Consider the following 16,599-nt stretch of genomic DNA (forward strand, 5'->3'; position numbering starts at 1 on the left):
TGCTGCGAGCCTGCTTCTTCCTCTCCCATTCCCCTTGCTTGTGTTCCCTCTCTCGCTGGCTGTCTCTATCTCTGTTGAATAAATAAATAAAATCTTTAAAAAAAAAAAAAAAGAACACTACCTAAGGAAAACATCGCCTGACCAGCTACCCAAATTCTTCCCTGGCCATTGACTGTGGAACATAAACATATAGTCAAAAGGATCATTGGGTCTGTAGTCAATTGGATAATGCATCTCTCACCAAGGCATTCAGATTAAATTTATTTATTTATAATTTTAAATGGATTAATTATTAAATAAGTTATTTATATATTAAATTAATTAATTAAAATTTATTTATTTTAATTAATTAACTTAATTTAATATAGATAAAATGGAGAAAAGACTATTTGAAACAGGCTACCAAGTTCAGGTGTCTGGTGTAAAACAATTGGTTGGATCTGTAAATCTTTTTTACACATGGACATAAACCAAAGGTTCTCAGAATTTAATGTGTACAAGACTCAACTGAACACCTTGTTAAAAATAGAGATTTTTTTTCCCTCTGAATTGCCAGAGAATCTGATTCACTAGATCTAAGATGGGGGGGGATATATATTTTTAACAAGCTTTGCAGTTAATTTTGATGCTGGTGATCTGCAAACTATTGTGTGTGAAAAGTGATGTTAAGTCAATAAAATGTGATAGAAGGAGAACTTCCTAAGTTCATTAATATCAAACACAATAATAAAAACTGCAGTCATTTTAGTTTTATTCTGTCTTTACAATACCTCGCTATGATAGCTAATATGAGTATCAATATTTTACCAATAAAGAGGCTGAAACTGTAGTTACCACATTTAAGTTCACCCAGGTAGAAAGTGGCAGAACCAGAATTTGGATCTAGGCATGTGTGATTCTAGAGCACAGCCTATAAATCAGTATACTGTTCTTATAGACACAGGGTTCCCACCATCTCTCTAAGTAACAAGAAATGATCAATAATGCCTAGGCCCCCTTTGTAGGAGGGGTTTGGAGGATACATGAAATGAACTGAACTTCTCAGACATTTCCTCATTATTGGAGATTCATCCGGGAATGGGGTTTGGGGAATAGAAGATACTTAGGGTATAGAGGAAAGGACAGGTTACATGAGTATATAATTCCAGATAACAACCATATAATATTTTCTTGAGTTCCATATGCTAATTTAGAATAGCCTGCTCAGTAATTCTACCTGGATATCCCATGGGAAACCATCTGTCCTGAACCCATCACCTTCCTGCTTCTCCTCCCCAGGCCTGTTTTAATTCAATGGTTTCTTGTCTTAGTGAATGGCACCTCTATCTACCTGGATATCTAATTCAGAAAGCTGGAGTCATTCTTACCACTTGTTGCATTTCATTATTTATATTAATCAGATACCTTGACCAATTGATTGCCTTTCCATATACTTTTCTGATCTATCTGCTTTTCTCCATCCATTACACCAGTGTTTAGTTCCTGCTTTGCAACTTGGTTGGACTATTTTCTCTTCTCAGTGCCTGTAACCAATCTCACGTCACCTGTCTAGCCCAACAGGATGGCAGTCAAATTGATCTTTTAAAATGAACATGTCTATCCCATCCACGGGGAATTCCTTGTCTTCTATAGAAAAAAAAGTTAAAATCTCTTAGCTGAGGAGGAAATATTTGTGCTTGCATATGCACAGAATCTCTCTGGAAGAAAAGAACATTGGTTTCCTATAAGGAGAACTGGGTAGTTGGTGCATAGGGCCAGGAGGGAGAATTTCTACCCTATATAATTTTTGTAACTTTTAAATTTTGAACATATAAATCTGTCAAAAATTTTAAAAGGAAATACAAATTCCTTAGCTGGGTGAAATAGCATGATGGCAGAGACTTGCAAAAGAAATCAAAACACAATGAGGAGAAAAAGAAAGAAAGAAAGGAAAGAAGAGAAAAGTTGGATAGGCAAGAATAGAAAATGTTGATAAATGTATCTGCTGAGTATATTGCAGGTTTACTTTATATTCAATGTTCTATAATAAAAATTTAAAGATACAAATAAATCCCAAGCTTAGCCTACAAGGCACGTCACAATCTATCCTCTGCATGCCTTTCTATGAGTTGTCCCAGACTCTCTCCATGCCTTCTTTCTCTACATGCTGAACTACTTATGCTTCTCTGGACCAAATCCCTTTCTTCCTCATCTCCATGCCTTTGCATATGCCAATTCTTTATTGGTAATGTTCTTGCCTTCCTTGCTCAGTCTTTCCTATTCTTGGGACTTTAGCTTCACAGCCACCTCTGCAGACAAGCCTTTCCTGGGGTCCTATTCACCTCTTCCAAGAAGAGCTATGCCCTCCCTTCTCTAAGTTCCATGGTATTCACCACTGATTTATTTTTTGGTTCGTATCACATTGTGTAATCAGTGCACCTCTTAGAAGCCAGCAACCAGGTCACCTCATGCCGCTGTGTGCTTTACAGGGCTCTATGGGCCCTCCTCTGGCTACATCCTGCCCTAGGTCTAGGAGTCTGTGGGTGCGGCCCACAACAGGGTGCGGCCACCTGGGGTTTTTTTCTCTTACATTCCAAATCCTAGGACCCTGAATTTTTTTCCCCAGACAGTTCTTTCTCTGCTACCAGTGACTTCTTGGGCCTCTTGCTAAATGAATGTTCTAGTCTCAGAGGGTGACCAAAGTCAACGGGGTAGTTCTTGGACAGATGGGGATAGAACTTGGACAAGCAGGCTGGTATCTCTTTCAGTGTTTGACAGAGCTAGGAGTGGAAGGGGTGCTGTGAGGGTCTGAGGAGACCTCGATCTGTACTCTTGCAAAAAACTAATGGTGCTCTTGGCTTTGGTTACTTGTGTTTTATATCTGGCTCCTCTTTCATTACTTTTATTTATCTATTTATTTTAAATTTTTTTCTTTCTTTTTTCTTTAATTACTTTTAATTTTAAATCTGTAACCTGAGTCTTGGTAGGACAGGAAGTATTTTCTATTAATCTCTGATTCCCCATTTCTTTGGGCAATACCTGATGTGATCCCATGGTTGGGATTTAATAAATTATAGTTGAATGAATAAGTGAAGACAACTGATTTTGAATTTCTAACAAAATTAATTATGATGACATTTGCCTCTTCTAATTTTGCCAATCCTGAAACATTGTGTTTTGATGAACTATTTATTAGTGGTAGTATTAGCTACTAATTTCATAAAGCACTCATAAACTCCTACACACACACACACATCATCTTATCCTCACAATAACTCAATGAGATGAATACTATTCTTGACCCACCTTATAGATGAGAAAACTTGTGAAGAGTGAATTTAAGTAACTTCCAAAAATTTACACAAATGGTAAGAGAGGAAACACAGGTTCAAATGCAAAAACTCTGGCACTAGAGTCTTAAGACACTAAATTGGTCAAGTTGTAGCGAAACTTCAAGAATTGCAAGGCACGTCCTGTCCATTTGTCCCTGTACTTTCTGCCTTGATTTCCAGGGTATGAAGCTGGTCATCCTTCTGGAAACTGTTAGTTACCAATATAAAATTTAGAGGAAGTTTTTGGTTTTCCAAAAAGCACCAAATTGTAATTTNACCAATATAAAATCTTAAGAGGAAGTTTTTGGTTTTCCAAAAAGCACCAAATTGTAATTTCAGGAACAGTAACCTGAAGCTTAGACATACTAAAACTACTTGAGAAAATACAAATTTTATTGTTTCTGCTATTACTATTTTGTTTTATTTCTCTATATTCTATTTCATCAACAACAGAGAAGACCTTAGGAAAAATAAAATACTTACCTTCAAGAGGAGGTGATGCCGGAGTGGGTCTGGAAGCTTGTTCTGTTGGTAATGGAGGCGGTAAGGCTGGGCTTTGTCCTGTCCACACAATGTAGGAGTAAGTATTGAAAAAAAGGAGTATTAACAAATTTAATATCCACGACTAAAATAGCTAGATCTGTCTCCAACATGCATAATTCATAAACCAAACTATAAATTCATATTATTATGCAATAGGAAAAGTTTTATTAGGTGAGATCTTTAAGTGGATACATACACAGGTTTCGTTATCTTCAGAGCCATTTCTGAATATATTACTTTTCATAGATGTATATACAATGTTAAATATATCTACTGGACTTCATTAATGGAAAATCTACATGCAATCAAATAAAGCAATTTATTTTCAGTATGCACTTTAAATTATGGAAACTAAAATCACAGAAGCTGAGAGGACTCCTAATATAGAGGAAAATCACCATTTTTTTTCATTTAACTAAAAATTCTCAAATGATATAATAGGGCAATAAAAGAAGGTTAAAATTCATGGGCCTTTTGATATTGAACAGGTACATTTTCTCCTGCCAAAATAAATGACCTGCAGTTAAGTAAATAATGGGCCAAAGGGAAAATATATTCAGTTTTATAGAGTCTTGAAAGGCTCCCTCAAGTCTCTGGGCTTATTATGAACTGTATAAAAACCCACAATCGTTTCTGAGTGCTTCCTTATCCCCAGTGATTTCTTTAATTAACCAAAACCATCCAGGCCATGAACTGTAAACATTAACTAACATATGATCCCATATGAAATGCTTGCAAAATGTTTTATCATTAATTTTCTTTCCACAAATTTCTGCCGTGTGTTTCTTTTAAATCCAGGAATTGACGTGGGCATACGCACCTTCTAAAATCTCACTGACAACTAGATATTATCAAATGTCAGCAGCACTGCCTGCTTACTGGAAGTTTTCCTTTTTTAGAATTTGTCAAAATTAGTTTGCTCTGGTGAGTTGTGGATTAGCAAGCAGAGCTACTGGAGTGGCACACACCACGTTCTGTGTGGTTAAAAGGGGAGCAGCCCAGGCCCTCATGCCAAATAGAGGTTAGTCTCCACTCATTAGAGGATTTCCTAAGAATTGTTAGACCCATTCAGGCTGATTCTTGAGCATGTCCAAGTATGTACAAAAGCACATTGTTTCATAACATGCAGGCCATATACCTAGGAAAGTATCAATCCATATTATCAATTTTTTTTTTCCTCCTGAGAGCAGAGATGTGATAGAAACATATTGCAACATGCAAGTTCCTCTTTCAGTTTACAAAGATAAGGTGAGGCTGGACACTTTAAAAAAAAAGTTCGATCTTCAGTATTTTTCCCTAGCTAACATTATATACTTCTTACTCTGTGCCTAGAACAATCCCAATCAGTTTTGATATACTAAGTTATTTAATCTTCACAAGATCCTTAGGATGTAGGTGTATTTTCACTTTACAGTTTGAAAACTAAAGTGAACAGGTTTTTAGGCCGTTCAGGAATAGGAAGTGGAGCTGAATTTCCATGTAGGCTCCGGATTAGAGGTGCTTAAAGCCTCTTTCAGACTGCCTACCGCCAGAAAAGGGTCATCTTTTATAAGAGGGTCCATGACTGAAGGTGGGACAGAAGCATGAAGCTTCCATCCTGAGTCTCCACCTTCTTTGTAAGTCAAAGGAGTAAATATCCATTCCCAAGTCTTGCTTGAGAGCTGTTCTTGAAAAACTATTTCTAAGGTAGGTGGATATTTTGTACCTCTTAAATCTAGGGATAATCTAGATTTAGGAAGAAGTTAACTAAATGATTAAAGCTTAAAATACAAGTGGCCATGACCATAAATCAATCGTTTCCAAATACTGAAGCTTTAAAAAATATCTTCATAGAATGGTTCCTATTCAATCTAAACCACTTTTTCCCTGTCATATACTTTCATGAACAGCGATGTTGTAAAAATCACAATCTTTTAGAGTCTTGATAAGCTTTCTAGAAATTTATTTCAAAACAAAATTCTTTGCGGGGGAATTATTCATAATTTATACTCTAAAATATCTTTAGATTTTCCTGGAGAAACTATAAAGTCATTATTTTATCTTAAAAACATTTTAGTGAGCATATTATTTGCCAATACCAAAAACATTAAACTCCAGCCCTCCCTTCAAGAGGTATCCAATATACTGACTAAAACAGACTTGGATCATTCTAACAGATTGCTCTAATACAGTGTGATGATGAGAATAATATATACAGAGGGGATGCTGCAGAAAGACCCCTGGAGGAGGTCACCTGTAACCTGCACTTAAAAACCTGAAATGAGTTTGCTGGGTAAAGAAATGAGGCGAGGAAGGGATTCCACACAGAGAGAATCTGGTGAGAACAAGGCATGGATGCCGAAATATGGAGGACTCTTAAAACAAACAAACTGGTGCCTTCTGCAGCAGAAAGTGTAATATCCAGTTTATAATAGAAATTCTCTACCACTGTAACCAACTATAGTATGCCCCCACAATGGCTGACTGTATCCTTGTGAGGCAAGGGACACAGCGGGGAAGTAGATCAAAGAAAAAGAGAAAGAGAAAGCCAGATATCTTCTTGCCTCCCTAGTGACACTGGTAGGGGAATTATTAGCTCAGAACAAATTTCTGCTGTGGTAGGGAGCACCAAAACAAATCAGATACGTCGTCTTCGAGCATGACACATGACTTAAAGTCTTCTTTTATGTTCAAATAATGTCAGAGAATATTGTTGAAATCAGAGACCATTTTATATATGAATAAATATATTACATAATAAATTATGCTAATAGAATGTTATATTAATAATAGAATTTTATAGTAAAGAGTGTTGTTTAGTATGAAGACTTTACGTTTAAAGTCAAATGGTGAGAGTTTGTGTAAGTGAGAGTTTCAGCTTTATCACTTACAGTCTGGGTAAACTCGAACATCTCATGAAGTAGCCAGTCCTCGGTGGAGGGTCTTTATAAAATGAGGAGAGTTTTTAGTGCTGTTATGGGGATTACGTGATGCAGCATCCAACACGTAGTAAATACTCAAAATCATATTTTTTTCAATAATGAATTTATAATTTATATCCCATCTAATTACACGAGAGGACTTGAAACAGACTTTGAAGTACATAAACAAAGACATAACAACAGATAAAATTAAACGTGACAGAAATAGAAAAACTCATTTGCAGGAAAGAAGCTTATAATTTTATTAGGAATATATTCCTTTGGAATTCCTGAGGACTGTTACTCTCTCTGAAGGAACAATTTAGGTTGTCGAAATTTACATTGGAACTCTAAAGGTGCCCTTCATTTTACAAACTATTACCTGAAAATCCCTCTGACATTCGAACATAGTGAATTGGCTTTATTTTTGTTTCTTGAGTGATTTGGGCTGGCTTATTTCCATAATACCTGAATGGCATGTTTGTGAGCTGCCAATATTTTATTGTTCTGAGTTTTTTCTCACACAAGTCAATTTGATTGTTTTTGGTTTAGTCAAATTCCACTGGGGATAGTAGGCAGTGTGCATTCCTTCTAATGATCTAAGCTACCAATGTTTTCTTTGTACTGCTAGAAATGATGACTGGAATTACTCAGAATCTCAAGTCAAGTAGGAGGCTAGGAGCTGAATTCAGATAACATGAGGTAAAAAAACAACTCGCTATACGAAAATTTAATTCATCTGGTTTCTTTATGAAAGGAGATTCCCTACAACATTTCTATACAACTAAAGCCTACCCCCTAAATCTTGAAACAAATGTTGAGGAGATGTTTTTCTCTAATGCCTGATAGAGATTTAATTCCTTAGGCCACTATGGCATTCTCCTGGAGGTACCAAGTATATCCAGAAGATCATAAACTCTTTGAAGGCCTCCGTACTGCTAACAGTGAATGGTGATAGATTCTGGGATAGAGAAGGTGTCATTTTAGTAAGTAACCATTGAGTTAAAATTCACTTACATTTTTTTAAAAAATATGATGTATAAAGTAAGTACAGATTCCTATTTGTTCTTTCAGTTTCATAAAAATCAGTGGTGAATCTATGACTAACAGTGAAGTGGAGAGGTATGATTTTAGTAAGAAAATAATAGTTAAGTTTGCTAAAGCAATAACATTGGTTGCATGCATTGCACAAGATTCCTAGACTGAGTATTTTTATAATATGTAGAATAACATTTTTAAAGTTTGGAATTGAACAAATCATAAAATTAATATGGTTTTTTATCTTAGGTTGAGATATGTGATTGTGCTAGTAGTATCCTTTATTAAAATAGGGACATTTTGATCTCCAAGTGTCCTTACTGAGTGTCTTTCCCTTGCCATATAGTTTTGGGAGGGGATCAGAAGGATTTGGGGTGTCAACCATTCCTCCCTTTCCCACCCCATCTATTAAAACAAAAATTTTAGACCCTTTATATAATAAACCCAGGTTTGTGAATTTGCCCATGAAATGACAACCTTACCAGTAAACCACCTGAAGAAGTTCAGGAGTTCATATGAGGCGGGTGAACCAAGGAGGTGTTTACTCCCATATAGGCATCTTTATACGTGCCACTCATGAATCACTAAATTCTACACAGCTGTTTGCATCCCTTGTACATGTTCTTGTGGAGGGGGCACTCAGTAAACAGGCAATTGTCACTTAACTTCGTCTCAGTTGTTTTAAGGATTTAGAGAACAATAATCTCTGTTGTGAGTGTTCATGGCATCACAGGACAAATGAAATCACAGGAGCACAGAGAAGACAGAGAAAGACCCTGTTGTCAAGGAGCTTATGTTAGAGATGGAGGGAGACAGGAGATAAACAAGCAAGACAGATAATTTCCGATCCCAGTAATGTAGGGACATCAAAAAGGAGTGGTGAGGCACATAAAGCCTTGGGGAAAGAGATCACGCTAAACTGGACAGAAAAGGAAGAGTTGGGTCACCATGAAGCAGGATTCCACTAACCTATGAAGCTTTGTGCAAATTAGAAAAATGCGTCGTTTATGAGTGTGTGCGGTCCACGGCAGCAAGGTTTGGCCAGAAAAACCTGCTTAGTGCAAAATTAAGAGGCAGCTCTTTCCTGGGCAGTTGCAGCTCCAGTCCAGGGCATGCTATCTTGGGGTGGGGGAATCAGAATGAAAGTCTATGTGTAAGTACACAGACTGCACAGGTGCATAATATAGTGAGTGGCCTTGCCTCCAAGGGGAACACATTCTAGCTCTGACTCAATACAACGGAGCAAACCTCAAGAAGATTTCTGATAAAAGGATTCTTGACATGGTAAAGTAAGACAAAAAGCCAAAGCTAGGGACCAGCCTGGCTTGCTTAAAGGTCATTGGTGATGGAGAACAAAGACAAGCTCATATCAGTCTTCTAGGCTGTTCCGGTGAGTTTGGATTTGTCCAAAGGGTGATGGTAAGCTTTTGTAGGGTTTTAGCATGGCATGTAGGTTTTTAAAAGATTACTGGCTGCTGTGCAAACAAAAACGATGCAGAGAAAGGGATATGACAGGCAGCAAGAGATCAGGTGGAGACTATTGAAATGACCCAGGTGAGGAAGTGACATGGGCTTGGACTAGTTGGGTTGAGGTTCAATCATTCATGCAATAAGTATTTATTGAATGCCTACTGAGCACCAGGCACTTTCCTTGGATACAGAGTTATAGCAGTGAACAATAGAGACATGGGGCTGAGATTCCAGCAGACAGAGACAAAAAATAGCAAATAAGTAAGATGGAAATAAGTATCCTATTAAAAATGTAGCAAGAAAAAGTAATAAGGAATGCTATTCAGAGTAATGGGGGCATTTTTAAATATATGATCAATGAAAAACACAGAAGCTGTAGGTAAGTGGATGGATTCAGAGTACATTTTGACATAAACCCAATAGGACTATTAAATGAATTTAATGTAGGAAGTGAGGGAAAGAAATCATTTGACTTGAACTTCTGGGAACAAATGAGAACACCCAATTAAGGGCAAGGAATTTTCCATTTACCCAGCTGGGGGTGTTTATGGACTAACTGCTTAGTCACTGTTGTCAATTGGATTATATAGTTTCAATTTTGCCAGAGGTCTTCCGTAGAGGACACTGAAATAGAAGCCATAGTTACTTTATTGGGTTATTCCAATAATATATCTCATTGGTAATTAATTTTCAAGTTTTTCTATGATTTTAGAAAAGTTTTAAGCAAGTGGATTATTTAGTGTAAATTGGCTACACAGCCCTACTGTAAGGGTTTTAAAACACCAAAAGCTTCAACTTCTTAGATCAAAGAACCTCCTCCAGGCCAAAATGTTTCTACTGGAAAGGTTTCTTTGCATCCTGATAAAAAGCTTCCCTAATATTTCCATGTGTTATATATTTGCATATTCACTTTGATGGAAAGCATGGAATAGTAGCCAAATGCATATTTCATACATTCTTTTGATTAAAAATGATAAAGGTAATATTAGTGTTTTTTCCTCTTCATCTCCAATTTATGAAGTAGAAATAATTTTCCATGGAACAGTCAACTAAAAAAAGGAAATAAGAGTGATTCAAGATCACACCATTGTTCTATTTATCCTTATACCTTGATTATGATGGATTACCTGATGTTTGCGACCTAACGAAAACAGAGGCACAGAATCATGATCATAGATTTTTGGGGTGTAGGAGAGACCTTTGAAATCAACTATTCCAACACCCCGATTTTTCAGATGAAAACAAAAATGGTCCCTAGAAGGATAAATAGCTTAACAAAATTATGCACTGAGAGCAGATCCAATTTAAGATTAAGATTTTTTTCCACTCCATTTTATTTTTCTATTTATTTAATATCTATTTGGAAGGCCAAGATAAATGCCAATTATCTTATCTATTATCATCAATGATTCATAACCCTTTAAAAATCTGTATGTATTTACTTCATACTATAAAGAGTTTTATAGTTTTCTTCAGGGGTAGTGCTTTATTTATCCTTAATTAGATGCTGAAATGACCTCAACTGCCCATCAAAAAGGCTCACTTCTTAAATCAATCTTTTTGTTATCTGACCTCATTTCCACACTTCTAGACAGACTTCCAAGTGAGAGGCTTTCAAAATTTTCAGAATTACTGTTTCTTCACTTTTCTTAGTTTCTTCTAGTTATCTAAACCATATGTCTCTGAAACCCACAGCAAATCATATTTGCACACAAAGTCAACCAAGGGACAGAGAATAAAGATAGAAGAAGGAGGCAAATAGGTAAAACGAATTATACATTTTTCTTTTAGTGCAAAGGTCAAAGTTAGTAGGGAAAGAGATTAATGAGGCAAGTTAGATGGACTGCAGTCTCAATGAAAAGAAATAAAAATAAAAACTTAGAATGCACTCATGTCCTTGGAATGCAAATATCCTACTTGCTATCTAATCAAATATCTCTGGGATTATAAATTCTCACTATTGAAACTTCCTAGAACTGGACTTATTCTAGTGATTCTTCAAAACTTGGCTATTTTATCACCTCCTTGATTCTCTTCTATACACACCCCTCACAGCTCCACATGTTCCCAGAGCAGCCAGGATGCACTTTATCTTCTGATCCTCAATGTATATTGTTTGTTTATTTACAGGCTTGGGCTTTTCTTCCTCCCCATCCTCCCACCCTCCATTTTTTTCTGATCATCACTAGACTATGAGCAACTTAAGGACAGAATCTGGAACAGCAATATATACTTGGGAAAGGAAAATGAATAATTAAAGGAGAAAATGAATGATTAACTGAATGAGTGAATCCGTAAATGTTGCTACATGCTACCCTGTCACACGGTTTCTAGAATGTTTCCATGTGAACAGACTGAACTATAGTTTTTTTAGTTCTTGGTTGAGTACAAAATACTTCCAACAAAATAATGAAAACTTATTTATTTATTTTATTCGTTCATTTATTCCTTTTTAAATTATTTATAGTTCCAGATCAAAGCATGTTCTTTCTGTGAGAATATTTACCTATTTGTGAATGGAACAATGATCTTTCCATGCAAGTGAAACCTTAATGTTTTTAACCATGGCTAGTGGGGAAAAAGTGAGCTAAGGCCCAAAGATGACGAAAAGTAGCTTCATTAAATGGTTCAATCAAGATATAATACTTGCGATATATTCTGAATATCTAAAGGTTCCCTCAAGTGGAAAGAAGACTATATAAATTATCCACTGAGGTATTTTTCAGCCGAAATAATTCTGCACCTTTTGATGTAACTTGAATGGTGTTTTAGTGCCAAATATCAAAATAAAAAAAGTTGAACAACTTGTTAAATTCACCTAAATGACTTATGAATAGGGCCCATGTATGCAGATTGTCAGTGCTGCTGAAGAGCACTGCATGTTGTCTTTGTGTTTTGCATTTATTTTAGAACTAATATAGAGCCATAAGGAATGAACGACATATATAACAACATTAAGAATAATAGTGAGTGCTAAACAATTTCAGTTAATTACAGGCAATTATTATGTTGTTACATTATGCTTTAGAATTCTATAGTCAATGATATCATTTTATAATAATTAAACAGAACTTAAATGCAGTGCTCTGTATTATAGTAAAGTGATATTATTAATGACATTTTAAATCTTGTTCCATTTGAACATGACTTAAAGTACAAATAATGCATGTTTTTGACCATTGGTTATGTTAACTCAATATTCAAAGTTGTAATGAATTCAAGTTAGGACTCTGAGATGTTGTTTTCCAATGTCAAAAATATCTAACATTCTTTACCAAAATGGAGATGCCTATTTTCTAAGGCATTGAGTAGTAGGAGAAGCTATCAGATAAAAATGGCTCATCTTACCAGAAATCAACTTTTTGCCATATAATTGATAACAGCCAACATATGAAAACCACCCAACTATCCATCAACAGATGAATGGATAAAGAAAATGTGATATATGTATATACTGAAATAGGAATCTATTTATCTCTCTAGCATCTAAAGAAAGAGAGAATGGAATATTATTCAGCCATGAAAAGAAGAAAATTCTGCCATTTGCGGCAATATGGATCGAGCTTGAGGGTATTGTGCTAAGTGGAATAAGACAGACAGAGAAAGAGAAATACCATATGATCTCACATATGGAATCTAACATTAGAGAACTTACAGATACAGAGAACAAATTGGTGATTGCCAGAGGTGGAGGGGATGAAGGACGGGTGAAATGAGTGAAGATAACCTTAAGGTACAAGCTTCCAATTATAAGATAAATAAGTGCTGGGAATGTAATATACAGCATGGTGACTATAGTATTGTTTATAAATTGCTAAGAGATTAGATATTAAGGGTTTTCATCATAAGAAAAAGAATTGTAACTGTGTGAGATAATGGATGTTAACTTATTGTGGTAATTATTTCACAATATATACATATAGCAAATCATGTTGTATACTTAATATAATATGTCAGTTATCTCAGTACAACTGAAAAAAAATTAAAGGGATCGAAATAAACTATATGCTTTAGTTAATCTTAAAAAAAGAAATCAACTTTTTTCCACGGCAAGTATTTATAATGTAGTATTTATGTGTGAATTTTAAGTACATGATTGAGTAGAACTAAAAATGCATAGTTTTCAAGATAAATCACAAAATCTCAATAAAATTTTGAGCTAATCAAATTGAGTTACGATCAGGTTTCATTTATATCCCTAGTCATGCCCTGCCTCACACATTAACATACTGACTAACAAATAATGGGCTATTATTCATTTAGTTTAATTGGCCATTGTTTTTAATATAAACGAATCAGTTCTGAGAAGGTTGTTGTCTACCAACCAGGTAGTTATAGCATAGCCTATATCTAAATATGAGTACATTTAATGTGTCATAGCTCTCAAGTCAAAATGTCATAGTTCAGGCTTTATATTCAGTATTACTTTTGAGAGACCCAACACACTTTAGAGATTTACTCAAAGATGGAGAATCAAGTCCCACCAAATTATTGATCATTGGGAATATGAGTAACCAGAAAGGTGAGGAAGTAAGAGAAAAGATGGCTCCCAAGACAAAATTATTATATTTGCAGATCATAGTATAATAATTTACAAGTAGAACAACAAATTCACTTCTTAAGAGATAGGAGGCTTGACATTTTTGTAAACTATCTAAACATGAAGAACAAATAATGGCTCCTTCTGTCTCCTGTCTTTTCTGGTTGTTTGACTTTAGGATTCTACCAAAGCGGTTATTGACAGAGAGCAGCTGGCACGGTTGATTGCTAAATCAATTCCTAAACTGCTTGAATCTGTTGTTTTCATTCTCAGTAACTTCAGGACCTACCAACAACCTCAGAGATAAATTTATCCTATGCTCTTCTCCATCTCAATTTGCTGTCACTCCAACCATTAAGAATAAAATACGCTTAAAAATCTGATCATGGAGCTGTGTGATATTTTATCAGGCCAACAGTAACTTAATAGAATCCCAGGGAATTTAAAAGTAAACCATATCCAAGATTCCTTCAATAATTTTGGTGACAAGCCATTTGTGCTCCTGGGTATGAAGTCATGGTCCCCTCTGCCTGGGGTTTCTATACCAGATTCCTTTCACTGACCAACCAACAAAGACATTTGAAAGTCACCAACAGATCACCTGCTTTCTTTGGCAGTTGTACAGACAACATTTAGGAGTGCTTGTCAAATTTACATTATATGAGAAGCAGAGATTATGAGTTTTTCTTAAACTATAACACTTAGAAAACAGAGTGAAGGAAAAAAAAAAAAGAAGACCTAAGAGGCAGTGACTCCTGTTTTAAAATATATTTATAATTCTCCCTGTTGCTGGAGACAATATCTAGCCATCCAAGAAAATTCTGAAACTTCCTCCTGGTTCAATTCCCTAATCTATGAGGTGGGAAAATTATAACCCAACTCCTAGGTTTTGATAAGAACCCAATGAGATGATCCATGTCCAGAGTGTAACACAGCCCCTGGCCTGGCATACCTTTAGGATTTGGTAAATGGTAAATCTTTCCATTGTCTTCATCAATCTTGTTATCATCATCATCTCTGATCATCCTCAAAAATCCTTAAAGGGTAGGTAGCTGCAGGAAAGCGTATGTATGACAGCTTTCCTTCAGCTCTAGGTAAGCCATGTTAACCAAGGCTCTTTGTGACTTTCCTTTCTCCTTATCCTCAAATGCAGAGAAATACTTTTTAAAGCTATTGCATGGCATTTGAAAAAAACAGTGTCGCTTTTCTTTTATACAGGGATCTCATTCATATAAAATAAAATCAATTTGGTATTTTTAACCACCCTGTTTAGCTATTTCCACACAACACAGGACTTGGCAAATGGAAGGGATGTTGCAACTGTCCTATCCTTTGTCTCCACCCGTGGGAAAATTTCTTTCTTTCTTTTTTTCTTTTTTTTTTTGTTAATTGTCTCTGACACATGCAAATATTCCATGTTCACAAGCAATTCGAAGAGATATGAAAAGCCTAAGGATGAATCATAGAGCCAATTAAAAAGCGACCTTCTGGTTTTGGAATTTATCTCAGGAGGAGACAAAGGATTTGTCGTTTTGTTTTAGCAGAGAATTCTCTACCAGGTACTTTGAAAGAGATGATAAAATTCCACACCTTTTCAACTACAGGCATATAACATAAACTTAAATATTTCAATACTTGCACTTGAAAGATAAAGGATAAATGGTAACATGTTAATAATTACTGTTTAATAGGCTTAACACCACAATTAAATTCACAAATATATTCTCCCTTGAATGACACATTTGGAAGTCATCCAACTTCTCTTCCTGTTTTAAATTGTGTATAATTGATACTATTTTGTCATTTAAAACAATATGCACTGCTTATCCAGTGTCTGCCAGGAGGCTATTTATAATTATACAAAAAAATAATATTCCTCTGGGAGAAAATCATCATTAATATAATCCCATCATGAATAATGGAAAATGGAAACCATTTACATCTTCTGCAACTGTCTTATAAAAGAGTATTAAATCATCAGGTTGTTTTTTACAGGATGTTTCAATGTGACAATATTGATCCTTTTTCTATATCTATTTTCTCTCACTTTCTGTAAGAGATTCTAATTGTTACAAACAAGTCTTAGCCACTAAACGCATGCTTATTACCTAAACACTGTGGATGGTTACAATAGAAAGTGATTTGTAGGTGGCAGTTTTTCTTTCAGGAAAGTTCCATGTCAACCACAAAGAAGAAATATTGAATGAAATAGAGTAGTGGGGATTTAAGAGATATAATATAAATAATTAAGTGTGAATGACAAAGGATAGACACTGAAGTATAAGAGGGTCTAATTTGGAAGGATGCACAGCAATGTAAATGCCTTCCATATGATGAGATATTACTTTGTTCAGTTTTTACCCTGTACTGATTTCTTGCTTGGTATTATTAATAAAGAGTACATATACCTATATGACTATTCTACACCTCTTAGAGTGAAAAACTTGACTACCTAAATAAGTAATAAATCCATTATAAGCAATTAATAATAGCAATCACAATGAAGCTGAAGGTAAGCATTGAACAAATACCAGGACTATACCGTTAGGAAGCCTATCCTGATCTCTGTGTCCCTCTCATCTTTAGACATTTATAGTGAGTATAATCTGCAGATATGATATAGTACTGAATTAGTATCTTCTCTTGTTTTTCTTCCCTAGCTGCTTTTTACTGTTCTTCGCTTTCCTTGTAATAATCTGACTAAATTGTTATCTCCTCCTGCTTTGAAACTCCTGTTACAACCAAAAGTATTGAGTATATACCACGGATTTAGTAACTGTTGGGAGATTGATTAATA

At 35.3% G+C, this 16,599-nt stretch overlaps 1 protein-coding gene across 1 annotated transcript in view; it reads right to left on the bottom strand.

The window, feature by feature from the left end:
• Positions 1 to 16,599, bottom strand: part of TRDN (triadin) — a 379,865-nt gene that overhangs the window by 229,240 nt on the left and 134,026 nt on the right. Inside the window, exon 10 of the mRNA XM_034669079.1 lies at positions 3,795 to 3,872. Within this exon, the coding sequence (XP_034524970.1) occupies positions 3,795 to 3,872 (78 nt within the window). The remainder of the gene's footprint in view (positions 1 to 3,794; positions 3,873 to 16,599) is intronic.

Source organism: Ailuropoda melanoleuca, chromosome 10 (assembly GCF_002007445.2).
Source record: "Ailuropoda melanoleuca isolate Jingjing chromosome 10, ASM200744v2, whole genome shotgun sequence".
Classification (NCBI taxonomy): Eukaryota; Metazoa; Chordata; class Mammalia; order Carnivora; family Ursidae; genus Ailuropoda; species Ailuropoda melanoleuca.